This window comes from Teleopsis dalmanni, chromosome 2, assembly GCF_002237135.1.
Source record: "Teleopsis dalmanni isolate 2A chromosome 2, ASM223713v2, whole genome shotgun sequence".
Lineage (NCBI taxonomy): Eukaryota > Metazoa > Arthropoda > Insecta > Diptera > Diopsidae > Teleopsis > Teleopsis dalmanni.
In genome coordinates, this window is record NC_051847.1 from 132988047 (window position 1) to 133006388 (window position 18342).

At 28.6% G+C, this 18342-nt stretch overlaps 1 protein-coding gene across 1 annotated transcript; it reads right to left on the reverse strand.

Annotated features, from left to right (window-relative positions):
- Positions 1-15243: 15243 nt before the first annotated feature.
- Positions 15244-17590, reverse strand: LOC119675030. The gene is made up of 4 exons (XM_038086203.1): positions 17475-17590; positions 16013-16185; positions 15760-15932; positions 15244-15695 (listed from the first exon to the last, which is right to left on the reverse strand). Exons 1-4 carry the CDS (start codon positions 17521-17523, stop codon positions 15278-15280), a joined length of 813 nt encoding a protein of 270 aa, XP_037942131.1. The 5' UTR covers positions 17524-17590; the 3' UTR covers positions 15244-15277.
- Between the last annotated feature and the right edge of the window lie 752 nt (positions 17591-18342).

Consider the following 18342-nt stretch of genomic DNA (forward strand, 5'->3'; position numbering starts at 1 on the left):
TGTCTTCAAATGCAGCTGGAAGATGACAACATTCATAAACATCACCAACCAACTGAAAACCAACAGTGCCAGCAATAACCAAGAAATACCACAAAATATTCTCTGAATTTCGTGGTACAAAATAATACCGAAACTATTTAATTTTACTAAATTAGGTAAAACTATGTTAACCCACTAATTTGAGCACCACCTACAAAGTTGCCATAAACATGCAGTTGAGTCGAAATTTGTAGATTTTAAATGAAAAACGGACTTCCAACTGTTTCAAAGGTAAATTGCTCGCAGTGAATATGAAGAACTTGTAAAAGGACCTTTACATTTGCTCTGCTGTTTTATCATATTCCATCTTTAGTGCTTGAGGTATGCTCGTGCCGCAAGACATAGATTCTGTCGTATTTTGAAACTCATTTACAAATTTATTTCGATTCATTTCCATAAGATGAAGTTGATGCTATTAGCCAAAATGAGGAGAAAAGGACATTTTGCGCTGTTGATATTTATAGCTCGTGCTAGGAACTTTGACATGAATTGCGAATGTCCTCTCGGACTAAGGTTACACCGGCAGCACAACACCCAAGCAATGGAGTGATAACGCCGACAGCGTTTATGAAAGGTGACAAAATGCTTGTTCGTATTGTTACGTTGATAAACATTTTCCTTTCTCGTTTTTTGTTATTTGTTTCAGGTTTTTTTCTTTTTGGTACTGACGTGTCCTTTAGAGTTCACATCTCACATTTTAAATTTGTTGTATTTTTATTTTCATTTTAGTTTATTGGCATCCCCGCTGTCATGGTTCCGGCATGTTTAAATTCGATTGATTTCTTTCGAATTGGTTTCGTTATGCATTTGAATCTACGTCCTTTAGTACCAATACGAATCGAACATAGGTCAATTTCAAGGATAATTGAGGGTGCAAATTTGTTGCATAAAATGTCCTTTCGAATAAAATCAATTCTTAAAAAAAATATACATCAATAAAGTTATTGTATGATTGGCTATGGAATATTAAAGTTAATGAGTTTAGATTCCAAATAATTTGTAAGTCATAGATGTCAAAGCTGAGCACATAAGCCAAGGATTTTAATGTTATTGGATTTTAACATAATTTAACTGCTTGAATGTTTGAGTTTCTAATATGTTGTGAAAGTAATTATTAGCAATTATAATCAGAGTTAAATAAAGTCATTAAATTTAAGTACACTCCTGTTGTGTAGTTTGCTATTGTAGGAAAAAAGTATACAGTAAATTAATAGAGTGATGCTTCTATACAATTCTTTATCCATAATTACATGGTTAACCTTGTTCGTATTCAATTATGGTATGCTTAATTATCTCTATCTTTACTATTTTGCAAAATAGAATCCACCAAAATTCTGCATAATATTATTCTACAGCATTAAACAATGTCTTTTAATTTTTTGTTAAATTAAGGGCTTAATGGATTCAAATTTTCTATAAAAAGCATATAGATTCAATTTCGTATTCAATTATGGTATGCTTTATTATCTCTATCTTTACTATCTTGCAAAATAAATTCCACCAAAATTCTGCATAATATTATTCTACAGCATTAAACAATGTCTTTAATTTTTTGTCAAATTAAGGGCTTAATGGATTCAAATTTTCTATAAAAAGCATATAGATTCAATTTCGTATTCAATTATGGTATGCTTAATTATCTCTATCTTTACTATCTTGCAAAATAAAATCCACCAAAATTCTGCATAATATTATTCTACAGCATTAAACAATATGTCTTTAATTTTTATCAAATTAAGGGCTTATTGGATTCAAATTTTCTATAAAGAGCTTATGCTTAAAAAATTGTAGAAAAATTATTTATTTCAGTTTTAAGATTGACTTTATTTACATGTACGCCAGAGATTTCTTACCCTTATTGGAAGATATATATATATATTTATATGGTGGGACATTGGGACAGCGCACTGTCGAACAAGTGGCCCCACTGAAGTCAAGGATTAGTCGAAGCAGACCACGAAACGACTTGGGTCCTTTTTCGTCCTTCGATTCTCGGATGTTGTTATTGAGTTAAAGCTGGAGTGGCTTCCGTTCGCATAACTACATCTTTTGTTAATGCAAGCAGCTCATTTAGCTTGAAGTTTGCTGCCAAGTCGTCACCAACCCAAATTGGCACAATATATGCACCGCTGTCTCCTTTTCTTCTAGACATAGTCTGCAAGTGTCTTCCTCAGCAAGAGTTATCTTTTTGAGGTGATACTTGAAGTTGTCATGTCCAGTAATTAGTGAGGTCAGCCAGCTTAGGGTGCTCCGCGAATAGCTAAGCACCTTTATCGCTTCTCTGGCCCACGGTTTTGGTACCATGAGTTTGGTCTGTCTACAAGTGCTCAACTCTATCCATCTATTAAGATGAAATGAGGTTATCCACTTATAGACATAGGCTGCTGAAGATGGCTGATAAGTATTTGTCAAAAATTTGTTTGTTAATAACTGTATTATATTTCGTCTATATATGCTTATATAAATAAACATTTTACAAACTTTAACTCTTTGTAGCGATTTCAAATACCTACCACATGCAATTCAGTTTTAAAATTAATAACTTAATGTGACAGTCATAATCCAACATAATCAGATCAAGATTTTCTCTTAAGCCAAAGATACGAGTTACTTTGTGTTCATTAAAATGCAGTCTGTTTAAAAATTTTACAAGACTTAAGTCTCTAAAAATGTAACGAACTATTTTTCAAATGATATTTGTACAAATTTTCCTAGTTTAGCCATTAATTAATCGTCAAAATACCCAGAGAAGACGGCAATGAAATCTCAAAAATGTTAAGTACGCACTAAAGAGCAACACAGTGAAGCAAAAGCCAGGCATATAAGCATAAATCAATGAAAATTGAAAACTTCCATTTAAAATGATTACGTTTAATCGTTCAACTGTCACATTTTAATAATTTCATGGCGCGATCTTGGACCAGCCCCCAATGGCGCCCTTCGGCTAAAACTCATCAATAAATCCAACAATACTTGTACTCTGCAAAACCGAAGTCTAACACAGCATAGCACATATATACAATGTGGCTGGATGTTGCTGCTGATGTTTTTGCTGCTGTTAGTCTTGTTGGAGCTGCTGATGTTGCTGATGCTTGTGAATGTTGTTGATGTTATTTTTGCTGTTGTTGTTGTTGCTGTTGGTAATGTTATGGAAGTTGTTGCACATGTTATTCCCAGTAAAAACTAACCAGCTCAGAGCATCGTAACACCAAAACTGAAACAAATGTAAATGTGTACAAGTGTGATTTAAGGGAAAACAATAAGGAAGGCACATTGGAAAGTAAGAAAAAAATCCAAAAAGATTTGGAAGACGAAAAAATAGGTTGTAAACTTAAGTGCTAAACAAACAAGTCCCCTTAAAAAGCTGCTGCGGGCCACATTTTTTTATGGTTGGTCATTTCAAAGCTGTAGACTTTAATGTGCTCATATGAGATGTTATTTATCATTTCTTTGAGCAATTTTTCATATGAAAGAAAAAAAATCTATATGTATTAAAACAAATAAATAAATTCAAATGGTCGAACCACAACTCACACGCATCGTCCTTACTAACTTGGACTTTATTTATTGAATTGGTCGTGCAGCAGTTTCCTTTTCTTATTAAGACAAAACTGCTGCAGCAAAATGTTTCCTTTCGCTAATATTTACTTAACGTTGGGTTTTTGACATTCTTCAATGTGCTATATTTATTATTATTTTTTTTTATATATGAGTAAAGTGAAATCCATAAAAAATGTGAACCAAAAAAAAAAATATCAAACTAAAATATATTGAAACCCGTAAAAGTATTGGCATGTGTATAAGTGAATTGCTCGAAAATTGCTTTGGGAAAAAATTATATATGCGTGTTTATGGCCTATAACTCAAAATTGTTCCAAGATTTGTTGATATAAATATAAATGTCAAAATTTCAGGACGATAATACAAAATGAAAAAAACATAAAAATCCAAGCATAAAAAATGAATACAAAAAACAATTGATTTCTTTTTATTATTAATATGTATTTCCCAAAACGTATTGGGAAACCTTATTAGTTTATTTATATATGAAATTACAAAATTTTGATATGAAAATGAATAAAAGAAATTATTTTTTTTTAACATAATAATTATGCTCTTAATAACTAAAGCTTACATACTCCAAAACTTTCGATAATACTAAATATTTTCACAATAACTAAACTTATGTGTACCAACATAAAACAGATTAATTACAATCTAATAGCTGCTTATATAAAAGGCTATCCATTCTGTGGCTCCGATTTGGCAGCACTGTTTCTGTGACGTATGTCAAATAGAATTTTAATTCAAGGTTTCATAAAGACTCAGTTCGTCAGTACATACCGTAACAACTTAAGCGAACATAAGCCAAAGAGATATGTACAACAAACCACACATGTGTATTTCGCTTTGGCTTAAGCTCTTACGGTTCGTACCGATTAACTGAGCCTTAAGTTTAGTTTAAGTTTTGCCAATTAAGTCAAATAATTGCAGATATGAAAGCTTATTTGTTTGATGGTTCTAATTTGGCAGGATCGCTTCAGTGACTTATGGTAAATGGAACTTTTAACACAAAGTATCATATGTTTAGTGTTAAATTTACCAATTAGATTCGGATATAAAAGGTTCATTTTGTAGTTCTGATTTGGCAGCGCTATTTCTGTGATATATGCCAAACAAATCTTTTAATCCAAAATATCATGTTTAGTTTAAGATTTGGCATTGTAAAATATAAATCGTTTCACAACCACTAAAAGTGCTAAAGTTATAGAAACTTAATACAAAAATTATGATTCTATAGTGTTATAGATATATTTTATGCATCAAGCATAATGGTTGATATATAATCTTGTATTTTAATGTACTATAACGCTTTATTGAATTTTGAAGTTTGAAGAAATTAGATTTGTAACACATATGCTAAGGTGTACACTTTATCGAAACTATTGGTGCTGTTAGTAAAACTACCAAAGAAGATCCAAATTTATACATAACAGGACTCATATTTACATTTGTTAATGAATTTACATTCATATCCTTAAAAATTTCAGTTAACACTGCATAATAACTGTATTCGGATTACCATGCAATGCGTAAAAAATAGGCTTTATGAGTGCTTGAACCACAGTATTTGTACAACAATTTTTCCCATTGAATTTTCTTCAGTGATGAGGTTAATTTCCGCTTCACGAAAATCCAAATGAAAGATTATCGCAGTCACTAAAAATTACTATCGCACATTATTTACAATCACATGACTCTTATCTTTTTTTGACGAGAAATGAAAGGTATGGATATGAAAGATATGGATATGAAAGATATGTGGTTTCAAGAGAATAAAATTACAACCCGAACAAATCGTAAAGTTTTGAGTTCGTTGAGTGAAAAATTTTATAGAAGTTTAACATCATATTTTAGTAATCTGAGTTTATGAGCAATATTATATGATTTGTCACATCTGAACTTTGTTATGTGTAGTTAAGTAAAAGATCATGTTTATATGGATAAATGTCACACTCTCAACGAAAACAAGTAACAGTCGAGTTGTAGTTGTTCTATTGTCAGTTATGTACCAGCAAATCATGATAATTATTTCAAACGGGACAAATACTATAAGATGTCTCTTAGATGATATTTGTTTGAAGCTATGGGTTTTATAGATGTTCAAAACGTCTGGAAGGCTCACACATATACAATGAAATGTCATTTCAAAAAAAACAGGCTATCAATATCGAATATTATTCAACAAATTCGTTATAATTTTGAAAGATCAAAATAAAATATTACACCATGATAGTATTCTATCGCATATAATGAATTAAATATGAGATCAATTTCACAATGAATACAATCGATCAACCATTATTGTCATCAAATATTGTATATACTCGTATGCCTCCTTTTGATCCCAAAACTAAAATCGCTATTCACGGTTTTCCAATTTTACTCAATTAAAAATTTAAAACAAATATTGCTGGCGCAAGTGTGTTATATCAAATGGAGCTTATTAAGAGAGTAAATATTAGTAATTTAATAAAAAATAATTTATTTCATATTTTGAACCCCGTTTTTAACAGAATATATAGCATGATGATTTGTAGTTTTCATTTCAACTTGATAAATCCAAATAATGACTAAATAAAAATAATGACTAATGAATAAATAATCCAAATAAAGTTACAAATATTAGCTTCTGTATACTCTTAATATGTATTTTATATATTTAAAATAGCAAATGAATCGAGTTCAACAAAGTAATTTTTATATCTGAATGAGTTCTAATTTTACCTAAACCTAATAAATTCTCCACTTAACTTCTATAATTAAATCAAACTCAATGTAATTCGAATAATATTTAACTCTGCTGGGTGCAAAGCGGATATAGTATTCCACCTCTTCGAAAAGGATGTCAGTTAAAATTAAATAATTCAATAAGCAAAATTGAAAAATATAACTGAATTTAAAAACTTGGCAAAATAATTTTGACATATGTGTGACATATTACAGCTGAAGGACACGTTTCTTCGCGCCAATTTTCTGGCACCAATCAACACTAAGTACATTGTGTGCAAAATTATATACGCAAGTAAATGCTTATTTTATACTACATAAAAGCAAAAATAGTTCCATTAAGTATTAATCTAAAAAAAAAAATTATTTAATAACCATAACCAAACCGAATATAAAAATACCAATGTCAAACCCCCAATGGCGACATTCAAAAGCATTTCGTTGTAATTACATACAAATGCTAACATTTATTTGTTCATCCAGTTCTGTATATATTCATAATGTCAAGATATACATTTACAAGTATATTCGTTTTTAAAATCAACGGAAAATTCACCTGGAGCGTATATAAAATGCGTTTTTGAGTACTTCAAGCAGCACCCTTAAACCTTTATCCTTTGTACTTGGCGTGGCATTCAACAAACTCAACAAACAATACAATGTAATATGTTGCATTGTTGTTTTCGTGTTTTTTTTTTTGCTTTTACTTTTTATATAACAGTTTATATAATAGTTTTGTATTTGTGTACATTATATATACGTATTGTATATTGAATGTTATCAAAATTGAGTTCTGTTCCAGAAACATCAAAAAAAAGAGATGGTCTGAAGTGCCACTTTGAAACTGTTTCTATTAAAAAAAAAACTCATTGTGCATAAACAATCCAAAACTCATTATTCATATATTATGAAAAAAATATATACATCAATATATATATATATGTACATTGTGCTTTTTTCAATTAAATTATTGAAGTGGCTTTCATATAGTTGACTTGATTTTGAAGATCCTTTACCTTTTGTTGGAATTTGCGAAGGATTAACAAAAAATATTAGATTTGAAATTTCTTCAATTTTATATATACATAGGTATTATTTTTATATATATATTTATATAAATATATAAAATAATATAATTAATTATAATTATATGAATCATACAATCATATAATCTGCCCAGTAATATATACATATATATATATACAGAATTGTGCATTAATGCAATTCCTCAATTCCTTAAAAGTAAAAAAAAACTTCATTAACCTTTTAAAAACTTGATTTTGATTGCAATTATGTTAGCCATGTTCAGTACAATACTTTTGACTTAATTTCCATTAAAAATCATGTTTAAAATAATTTAACTTTAGCTGATTGACTAAACTTATTAAGTCATTTATTGAACATTTCACACATCTTATGAACTCCAGTAGTAAACTAGTGAACGTAGCATCACTATTCTTAGGTTCTGATCCATTTGTATATTTGTTTGTGAATCCTCATTTAATTGATTTAGATTTTATTTTCTAACTTCATAATTGGCGGTATATATTTTTATTATCTTTTCTAAATTTAAATTTTATAAAATCTGATCAGAAGTCATTAAAAATAAGATTTTAAATATTTCTTTTTGTAGGATGTGTCTTTATAAATATAAATAGAAAGTGGAAAAATGGCACCCAATTTATAGGGAAGTTATCATGTCGCCTGTAATGCTGACACATGATTAGCGACTAAACTTTCCCTTCAGTACAAAACAAAGTTTAGTCGGCTCTGCTTCACCAAGGAACTGCTGTCGTGTACTAGTCTTACATTTTATTAAACAAAAAGTATGTGTTTATTTATTGGCAAATTATATTTCATTATACTACGCTTCAATCTCATACTTTAGTTAAAAAGTTGGTAGCTTTAATAAACATATATCAGCTGATAGCATTTAATTGAAGATTGTTTTATTTGAATTAAATACTCATATTATTAGATCCTTTTAATAAAGAGGTTTTTCAAACAGTAGTGAACTACAACAACAAAACTTTTATTTTTTATATTATTTTAATTAATTGAACTTTTGGCTGACAATACAGCTATTTCGAGTATTGCCAAATATCCATCATTAGTGTTCTTGCAAATAATTCTTATATTTAATTATTCGTAAATAATTATTTTTTGAGACTGCAAGTGCCAAGAATCGAACTCGGGTCCTGCCAAATGTGAAGCTCAGAATCAGCGCTCCTTAACCAACTGATCCAAAGCCGTACTTGACATTTTTGTTCGCAAATTTTTCTAGAGTTTCTTGTTACTTTTGCTATGAAAGTTTTTATTAACAATTTTGCTTGCTGTTTTTATATTAGAACGAAATCATAAACCAACTGTAGAATAATTGATTTAATTAATTATATTTTTATTTTTAATTGTTATTAATGCCAAAGTGATTGCCTAACTATCAAGATAGAGAGCTTATTATAATCCAAATTGCTATTATAACCATTTTAAATATATGGGTACTATATAAGTTGTCCAAATTTTTATCCAAATTAAATTTACAGTGATAAAAATGCTTAGTACCGAAAAATATACCACTAATTTTACCATCATTTTACTTATTATCCTCATATCTGTTTACTCAAAATGTTTGCAAAACATCGTTTTATATAGTTTTTCTAATTATGAATTAAAAAATATTTATTTTTCTAAAATAAGACAGCTAATCAATAAATTTCGAGTAGTAAAAAATATTTCAAATATCTAATAGCTATTTTAATTAGTAAACTTTATACTACAAAAACTTAAGTTCGCAATATATTATAAGTTATAATATAAAATTCTACGCAACCCCATTGTGACAAATTACAAGAAAATGTTACATTAATTTTACAATAATGCAGAGGAAATATAATAAATGACAAGAATAAAGATGACACAGTACAGTGAAGAACTGCGGAATTGCAAATATTAGATCACGCTGGGCAATAAATATGTCAACTCGAAAAAAGTTTTGAAAAATGACATTTTATAAATAATATGCAATTTCAGCCAATTTTACTTACTCTGCATTAAATTATATTTAAGAAGATTTCTTTGAACGGAACAGAATCTCTATAATATTGATGTAATTATAGTTTTATCATAATTTTATTATAGTTTAAAGGGCCTTTTTCCGAGTATAGTTCTACATTTAATTTAAGTCACTTTCTCTAAAACAACGTTTCTATATATGTGAACCTTGTAATTGAAATTCAATTATTATATTACACTACACATTAGCTGGATAGGTAAGTCCTTTTTTCTTCTTCATGGTTTTCTTACTTCATCATTTAAATGCACCAATAATACTATAAAAAATTCACTATGGATGATGTTTCTTCGGTCAATTAACTGTGACGGTTTAATTGACTGGCTGCGAATTCGTCACAGAAAATAGTAATAACAGTATATATTTCGTCAGCTATATTTCGCCCATAGTTTTTTTATATTTTACATAATTATAATGAGATTTTAATTTTGCTAACATCTAAATGTAGAACGTACGAGCTGTACATATCTTGATATTAGTCCTAATTTTTCATTTAACTCATTTTAGTTTAATTTATGTCATTCAAAAAAAAGTCCATAGTTCTTTAACGTCATTTTCTGGCACTAAGGTTTAACACCACCGTGGTCTTAATATAAATTTTAAATATAATACGACAATAAACGACACCAATGGAATTGCCGGAACTGACCAGGTACCAACGAATTTTCCCTTTGGATATAGTTTGCTCCGTGGGAGAAAGTGAGAGTTATTTAGTACCTCTACTGTCTCTTGGAGTACAGCACACGGTTGGAAAATGCAACTATATATTGAAGGAAAGTAAAATATTAATTTAATTAATTAATTAATTGAGTATTTTATGGGCGTAACTTTAACCGTAATCACCTTTATACTTCTACTAAATGGACCAACCTTAATTGATTTAAAATTATTGTATCCCATTGTAATGATAATGTAGTACCACTAATTAAGTTATTCGGAGGAACTGTCTTAAATTAATACTAATGCTTAGCATCAAATTCGGAAATGTATATTATAAAACCAAATCAGTGAAATGAATTTCTAAGAGATTTGGCATTTATACAGCAGTTCAAATATTATCTGCTCACTTACTATATAAATTTACATACGGACTCCTTTACATCTATTTGCCCAATCGAGGTGTTTTGGAATAAGGTGTTCGTGTAGGTGTTAAGTATTTTCACTGCATTACAAATGAGTAACTTTTATACCCTTTTTACACTATTTCTAGGAAAGTTTTTATCTTTTGATTGTTTTATTAGGAAAACTTTTACAAAATGTTTTTCTAATGCTCTAAAAATAATACACAACTAATGTACAAATAAATATTAGACGAATTTATTTAATCTTTTAATTGAGATTATTAGTAAAATAGAAAATTTCTAACGAACATTGGCTTTGAGCTTCAAATTTGGCAGTTTACGAGTTCAATAATTAGTACTTACTGTCTTAAAAAATTATTTACGAATAATTAAATACAAGAAATCATTCCTAAACCACTGATTCAATTAATTAAAATATAAAAATAATTTTTGTTGTTGTAATTTACTACTGTTTGAAACCTTTCTATTTAATACCACAGTTTCGGTTAAAGTAAAAATAGTCACTACTGTCATATTGACGTTAAAATCAAATTTAATATTTATTATTAAATATCTACAATTTATTAATAAATACAATTTAAAATATTGATGGTCAGAAATAGAAATGGCCCAATGTTCCCCTCTAAACGTACTAGAATGATATATATTAAATAGTTTAAATAGTTTCTGTTCAATAAAATAGTCACTATCTTAATAGTGGATGTTAAAAACAAATTTAATATAAAAAGTTTCTTCAATTGTGACATATGAGCAAAAAATAACACATTAACAAAAGTGTTCCCATTAACTTACTGAAAGAGATATTAAATTATAACAAAATACATAAATAAAGGAGAGATTCAAATATACAAATAAAATATCTATATCATAATATACATATGTCCCCAGCTTTAAATAAAGTAAAATCATTCTACCAATAAACCATAAAACACCAAATTGCACAATTTAATTTTCACACTCGGTGAAAATATCCTACTTCCTGCCTTCAAATCCCACAAAGGCACATATCCTAACGTAATTTTATATGAAAAAAAGTGATTTCATTTTAAATAAAAACAAACAAATTTTTGTAAATTTCCGGTTATAATAAAAATTTTACACCTTGTTACAATTGCCAACAGGATATCGCACATGCCACAAACTGAGCAATTATTTAATTCTACATTCACATTCGAGTGTTGGCGTGCAACATTCGGCATGAATGGCAATGTTGCCTTCATTTGAATTGGTTCAGAGCATCCAACGATTTGTGCGCATACTGCCATCTCATTCACACTACTGCACTCGCCCATATCCACACAAGCCTTTGTTGCTTGAGTTTGTTTGCCTTTAACCCACGCCTTTTATGCTGTTATTGATATGTTGCTGTTGCTGATGTTGTTGCTATTATCTTTTTGGTTGCTTTGTGAGATTGGAACAATTTTTTGCCTTCAAAACACGCGCTTCATTGCGGGTGTGTAATACTGCTGTTATATTTGTTGTTGTTGTTGTTGTTGTTGCTGTTGTTGTTATATGCTTTTTGTGTTGTCCTGTTTGCCTTATAGATCCTTTTAAACCAATCCAACTGTTTCATTTCCGTTATTATACTCAGTAAGTGTCCATGCCGTTAACAGCGGTGTTGTTTGTAATAAAAATTGAATTAGCCCAGGACAATAATGCAACCAGAATAGATCATGAATCGTTGTCATTCTCTATTATCCCGTCCGTTTGTTGTCATGCCGCGCTTTTATCTCAATTGCATTGGTTTATGCTTGTTGTGCTTCAGTTTATTATCCTTTCACTTTACAAATACCATCTGCTTCAATTCTATTATTTATTTGGCAAATGGGGCGATTTGTTATAATTTAATTATAATGCCAACAAATTGACCTTTACTTTTTCCCAAAGATGCAGGATGATTAGCTATTGAAGTGCAGATAAAATCTTAAATCGGTGAGAAAAAGTTTAAATGAAATGACTTTTTAAAATGAAAACTTGTAGGCTTGTAAAAATGTTTAATCTGAAACTTCATTGAATATCAAACCATCAGTTTAAGTGACAAAAAATATATTAGCTCTAACATATATAAGATCAGGGTTGTGTCCAGGGTATACATATGTATAGCCAGGGTTGTGTCCAGGGGGTTAGCATTCGAATATATTTTTTGTGAAAGTATTTTAGAGTTTACTGAATGAATTAAAATAATAGTTAAAGGCTTATGCTAAGATGGCTTATACTATTATAGTTCTTTGAACTAATTATAATAATTGTAATAACGTTTAGAAGGTAACGGCAAGAATAAAATCGTAATAATAAGAATGTTCGAGTTAATACTCGAAAATATTAATGAAAGTTCTTTTACAGTTCACTAAACTAATAATAACAGTTGGAGAGTTATTCCAAGTGAAGGACATTTTAGAACACATTTTTTGTCAAAATTGTCCCTTGTAACTGACTAAACTAATTATAATAACAGTAAAAATCTTATTGGTAAACATATATATATACCCATATGTATATACTCAGAAAATAAACCTCAATTCCATGGTTCTTATTTAAAAATGATAAACTTCTGTTATGTTTCTAAACCTAAAAAAACCATAAACTGTATCACATTATATAGTGATCAAGAAAGGTCAAGAAAGAATCTATTACCTTGATCTCCTCAAAATATATCACTGGTACAAGGCTCTTTTAATAAGTCTTAGTTATAACAGAAATTAAATTTTGAATAAAATATCTTTGAAAACTGTGATCATTGACAACAGAAATATTAACGAAAAAGTCTAAAGGGTCATTTTTACACTAAAAAGTCATAATGTTAAAGCAATTACTTCAAAAAGATTATGTTTGAAGGTTGGTAAGACTAGCAAATAACAGCTAGCACAAATTTTTTGCAACAAAATAAATTTAATTCTAATTCTAAGAATCATTATTATGTGCTCTACTAATTTAGGAAATGTTAATATCCTCTCAATTTCACAAATCAACACAATCCCACTTACATATATCATAAACCCCGCAAAGTACATTTTCCAGCAAGGAGTTTGAAAAATGGGGTGAATACTTTGAGAATTTACAAAATGATTCCCTTCAACATATTGTTCAGATAAACACCAGTTAACCCATGGGTTAACAATAAAATTATTTTTTACCTAACTAAAGCCTTTATACCACAGATTTATTAAACATTTATGTAAATAAAGTGACTTTAAACTTGGACTTAGATGGAATTACAAATATATATATATTATTGGATTCAGCGAAAGATTCTAACTACATTTATTTTTGACATATACATTAAAAGAATATACATATTTTCACAGAAGTCCCTAATATTTTGAATATTTTGAAAATGGGTATTAAAGTGTATAATATGATTGAAATGTGTAAGATAGTGAACTTTTCATAACTAGTATGAAACAGCTTTCATTACCTGTATAAGAAATAAAAGATAATGACATTCAAAAGGTTTTCGCTAGATAATATTGAAAAGCATCTAAAAGACAACCATAAAATTGGACAGAAACTTTGATATGAGACGCAAACAAATGTTTTTAATTATGTTTTTTTATTGCGAGTTCTAATTTCTGTTTTTATTTACAAAGATCAAATCTGTGTCGGTCATCTTTTAACTATGATTCATAGTTAAAAATAGGTAAAAGAATATAGTGGGTTTCAACTTTTATAAGGCTATCAAGGTACTGTTCAACTATAATTAAATTTCGTTGAAATCGAATCAGCATTTTAGACATTTCTATTTTATTCAATTAACAACACTTTCTATATGTACTATAGATACATTAAAATTGCTGAGGTTTGTTATTGGAATTATATTAGAAAAATTTTATTCTAATTCAAAATAGAACGATGATTTTAAAACTACTTTAATTCAGGATTGAAAGTGTTGTGATTAGTATAGCGAGAAAAGGTCGAGTTTTGTTTATATTATTTATTTCGATATACAAGATTGTATTAAGTTAGGTGGACAGTTATATAAGCTTTTCAGTTCATTTTGAAAATGTTAAAAAATATCAGAGCATTGAATGATCAGTCAAAGTCAGACTAATGAATTTTAAATATTAAGATTGTAAAGAGATATGATGTAAAATACCCACATAGGATAAGAACGGATTGTTCTACAATTAAACAAAAATCCTAGGATGGCGTAACTGTAAATTGATGTGACTTAAAATAAAAAGAAACCGCATTCTTTCACATTGGATGATCTGTAAAGGTTACACTAACGAATTTTAAATATTAAGACTATTTGGAGATATGATGTAAAATAACCGTACAGAATAAGGACACATTGTTGAAATTTTAAGTCCCTTCCGTATGGAATACGGAATGCGTATACGGATGGAATTACTTCAAATTAAAGACTTTATTGTAAACTATTTGTTTTTGTATGAAATTAATTTTTTATGAGTTGCTTTTAAATAAATTGAGTTTTTGATTTTTGAGGGTTTTGTTGGGGTAATATTTTCTTTAATTACTACGTAACTTTGAACGAAAATAATTTTAATCCTTTGCTTTTTTATGGCTAAATTCAATATTTTGAAGTAAATATAAAGGATATACATTTTTTTGCATTCACCTACATTAGCATACATTTACTAAGGTTACTTTTCGACACTTTATATTACAAAAATTTAAACGTTTTGATTAAATTTAAGCTATTTCACAAATTGCTATCATGTTAAATAAAATCAATTTGTATATATTTTTGTTATATTCATTTAATTTCATTTAAAATATAGACAAAATTAAATGAATATATCAAAAATATATACGTAAAAATTGTTCAAAATCTTTAATATTTCACATAAGGAAATAAATAGTTCTCAATCTGTTGCCGCTTTTTCAATTGCTTTTGAGTCATTGTAGTAACGGAAACTGTAGCCCCCTTGGCGTGTGTGTGATAAATATCGCAATATCGAGCTGGTTCAAATTTTTCCATCTTTTTATATTCTTTCAATCGAATGTAATAATTCATCTTGTAGTTTGCAGCCATTTTTCGCCAATCTTTCATACATGGATAACATAAGTCTAATTTACTAACAAAGTCGCGAAAATAATCACCCTGAGGTGTTTCAAAGCATTTAAAACACTGTGCTTTATTAACTGGTGTACATATAATCCTATAAACAGGAACTATCGTGTGTTCGCTCCCAAAAGCCGAGTGTAACTTTAATTTTTCTATTGTACTAGTAGTATTATAAGTCCCAACTCTAAAAATAAATATTGAATAAATAAACGCTTTATTTTACGGAAAAAAATACTACAATCAATTACCCTGGAGTAACAGAAAGAACCCTATTTCTAGGTTCTCTACAAGGAGTAATGACATTCCTTTTAATGGGCTGCCTTATGTCAATATTGTAATCACCAGCTTCTGGACGTTTCGATTCACGTTCTTGTTTATATTCTGCTAAGATTTTAGAATGTCGCAGACGGTGATTGAAAAGCTAAAGTAAATAAATGATTTCTAAAGTAAATGAAAAAATGCTAAAGTAAATGAAAAAATAAATTCAAAAAAAAAACGAACCACACGTTTCACAATTGGTGGGGTATAGGCACCTGGTCCTGGAAAGTCAAAACTGCCTTGTGTGTGTGCACGCATAAATGCAGACATGTTCTTAATATTATCAATGCCGCGCTCAGTGGTTGACCCGAAAACAACCTTTCCAGTACTAGTTGGATTTATAACATAATCGAAATCTATATAAATGAAGACATATTTTAGCAATTAAAAGATATAGTTATATCCGTTCTACTAATCAAAGAAACCTTCCCTCAGTTAATGACGTAGGCAGGATTAACATTGTTTATTCTGAACAAAAACGAAAGCTAGAAAATTAAACTTGTTGGCGAGTTCTTACAAAAATTCTATTGTTAGATATAAAGAGAAACAATATATATCGTTGATTCATTATATTTTAAACTACATTTATATACATTTATATGTAGATTTAATGTTTAGCTTACTTTTATTGTTTTTCTAATAAACTTTATATCACATCACAGCCATATATGTATGGTCGATCGGATTCATATATGGTCATATTATTGACAAAGCAATTTGTATAAAATAGAATCGTTCAAACGATACATAACAAAATTTCATGATATTCCTATAATTAGTTGACGGATTACAGTAGTTTTGGTGACTGCATTTTTGTGATTTTGAAAACTATGGATAGAAAGAATGTGTTGATGTGTTAATTAACTACTGCTTAAAAATATAATGTTATGAAAACTTTGCACTAAAGAAATCAACTGTTATTGACTGATTTATTGAATTTAGACGTAGTCGTACAAACATTGATGATGCTGAGTACTCACCACAACCCGCCGGCTATTCTCGAAAATATCAAAAATATAGAAAATAGTTTTGAAGGACAGTAACATGAATTATCGTGAGATCGCTGGTACCTTAAAGATATCAGTAGATAGTGTATCAACAACCCATTGTACTCTGCAGATCTAATTCCCAACAACTACTTACTTTAGACAGACATAAAAAGGGTGCTACAGACAAAAACAATTTAGCTTAAAAGAGAAGTAACTTGCAAGTTTAAGACCTATCTAGAGTTTAAAGAGAAATCGTTATATAAAAAGGGTATCGTGAAGTTAAAGAAGCGTTAGAAAGAATATACCCCTATTGAAGGAGAGTATGTTGTTAAATATATAAGTTTAAATTGACTTTCTTAACTAAACCGGAAACTTATCAAATGATGCAATAAGCTGCTTTATAGATTTAATGGATTTCAATTTTTTGGATTGCAATCCAAATACGTAGACTTGAGAATGGTTGGCCGGTTGTAGTGCTTGATGATCAAATACCTGTCTGCCTTACATATTTAGCGATTATTTACTGTTTTAATACTATATTCCTTGGATTTATGTAATTCAAGGATAGGGTTTTGATCTTAACTTGGTGAACTCTCATTATTTTTATATATAAAATAAATCTAAGAGAATTGAATTGGATTTAATTCTTAACTTACCAATTTTTCCCAATCTGACCAGTTTCCTCGTTTTCAAAGCTTTCACCATTTTGTCTTTTTTTATATAATATAAATAATAATAATAATAAATAATAATTAAATAAAAAGTTGCAAAAAAATGCAAAAAAAAAAACAATAAAATAAAATAAGCGAAATTTTAACAAAACATAAAAACAAAATATAAAATAGAAATTAAAAAAAAATTATAAATTATATGTATATGTAATAAAAAATTTAAATTCAAATTGAAAAAATAAAAATATATTCAAATTTCTAAAAACAAGTATTATTTGAGTTAAATTGACTTCAAAAGGATATTGGAAAAATCAATTTTGTAATTTTTTTTAATCGAATATTTTGTATTTAACTTAGTTAATGCTCTTAATTTTACTAAATTGATCAAAAGATATTATTATTATTATATTATTATTATCTGATGAATTCGCTACACAAATTGACTTCCTTAAACTTAATGTAATGAGAGTCAGTATGTTATATACGTACTTACATCTACAGTCAAACTTCCATGACTCGAAGTACCCTGCTGTACTCTATTTAGTTCGAGTTATAGAAAATTTGAGTTATAGAAGTTTGAGTTATGAAAGTTTGACTGTATTTATCTTTATTAATACTTAAATTATCTGGAAAGTAATAATTTCTGTTATACAATATCTTCTAGTATCCTAAACAATAGACTTTTTAACCTATTGTGAAGGTGTTAGAATGATAACTCTTCTTTGTCACGCACTGTACTTCAAGAAAACATTATTTTAAAATATGATTCAATTTTCTTCATTGCATATATTATTAATCCATCTTATATAGAATATATGGTAGTCCTTATTAGATTATTAACGATTTCACATTT

What these genes read in the sequence shown, in the direction of transcription:
- LOC119675030 (XM_038086203.1), bottom strand. Translation starts at nt 17,523, where the DNA reads ATGGTGAAAGCTTTGAAAACGAGGAAACTGGTCAGATTGGGAAAAATT. An exon ending in GGTCAGATTGGGAAAAATTG is followed by an intron (nt 16,186 to 17,474) that starts GTAAGTTAAGAA and finishes TCATTTATATAG; the next exon opens with ATTTCGATTATGTTATAAAT. An exon ending in CACCAATTGTGAAACGTGTG is followed by an intron (nt 15,933 to 16,012) that starts GTTCGTTTTTTT and finishes TATTTACTTTAG; the next exon opens with CTTTTCAATCACCGTCTGCG.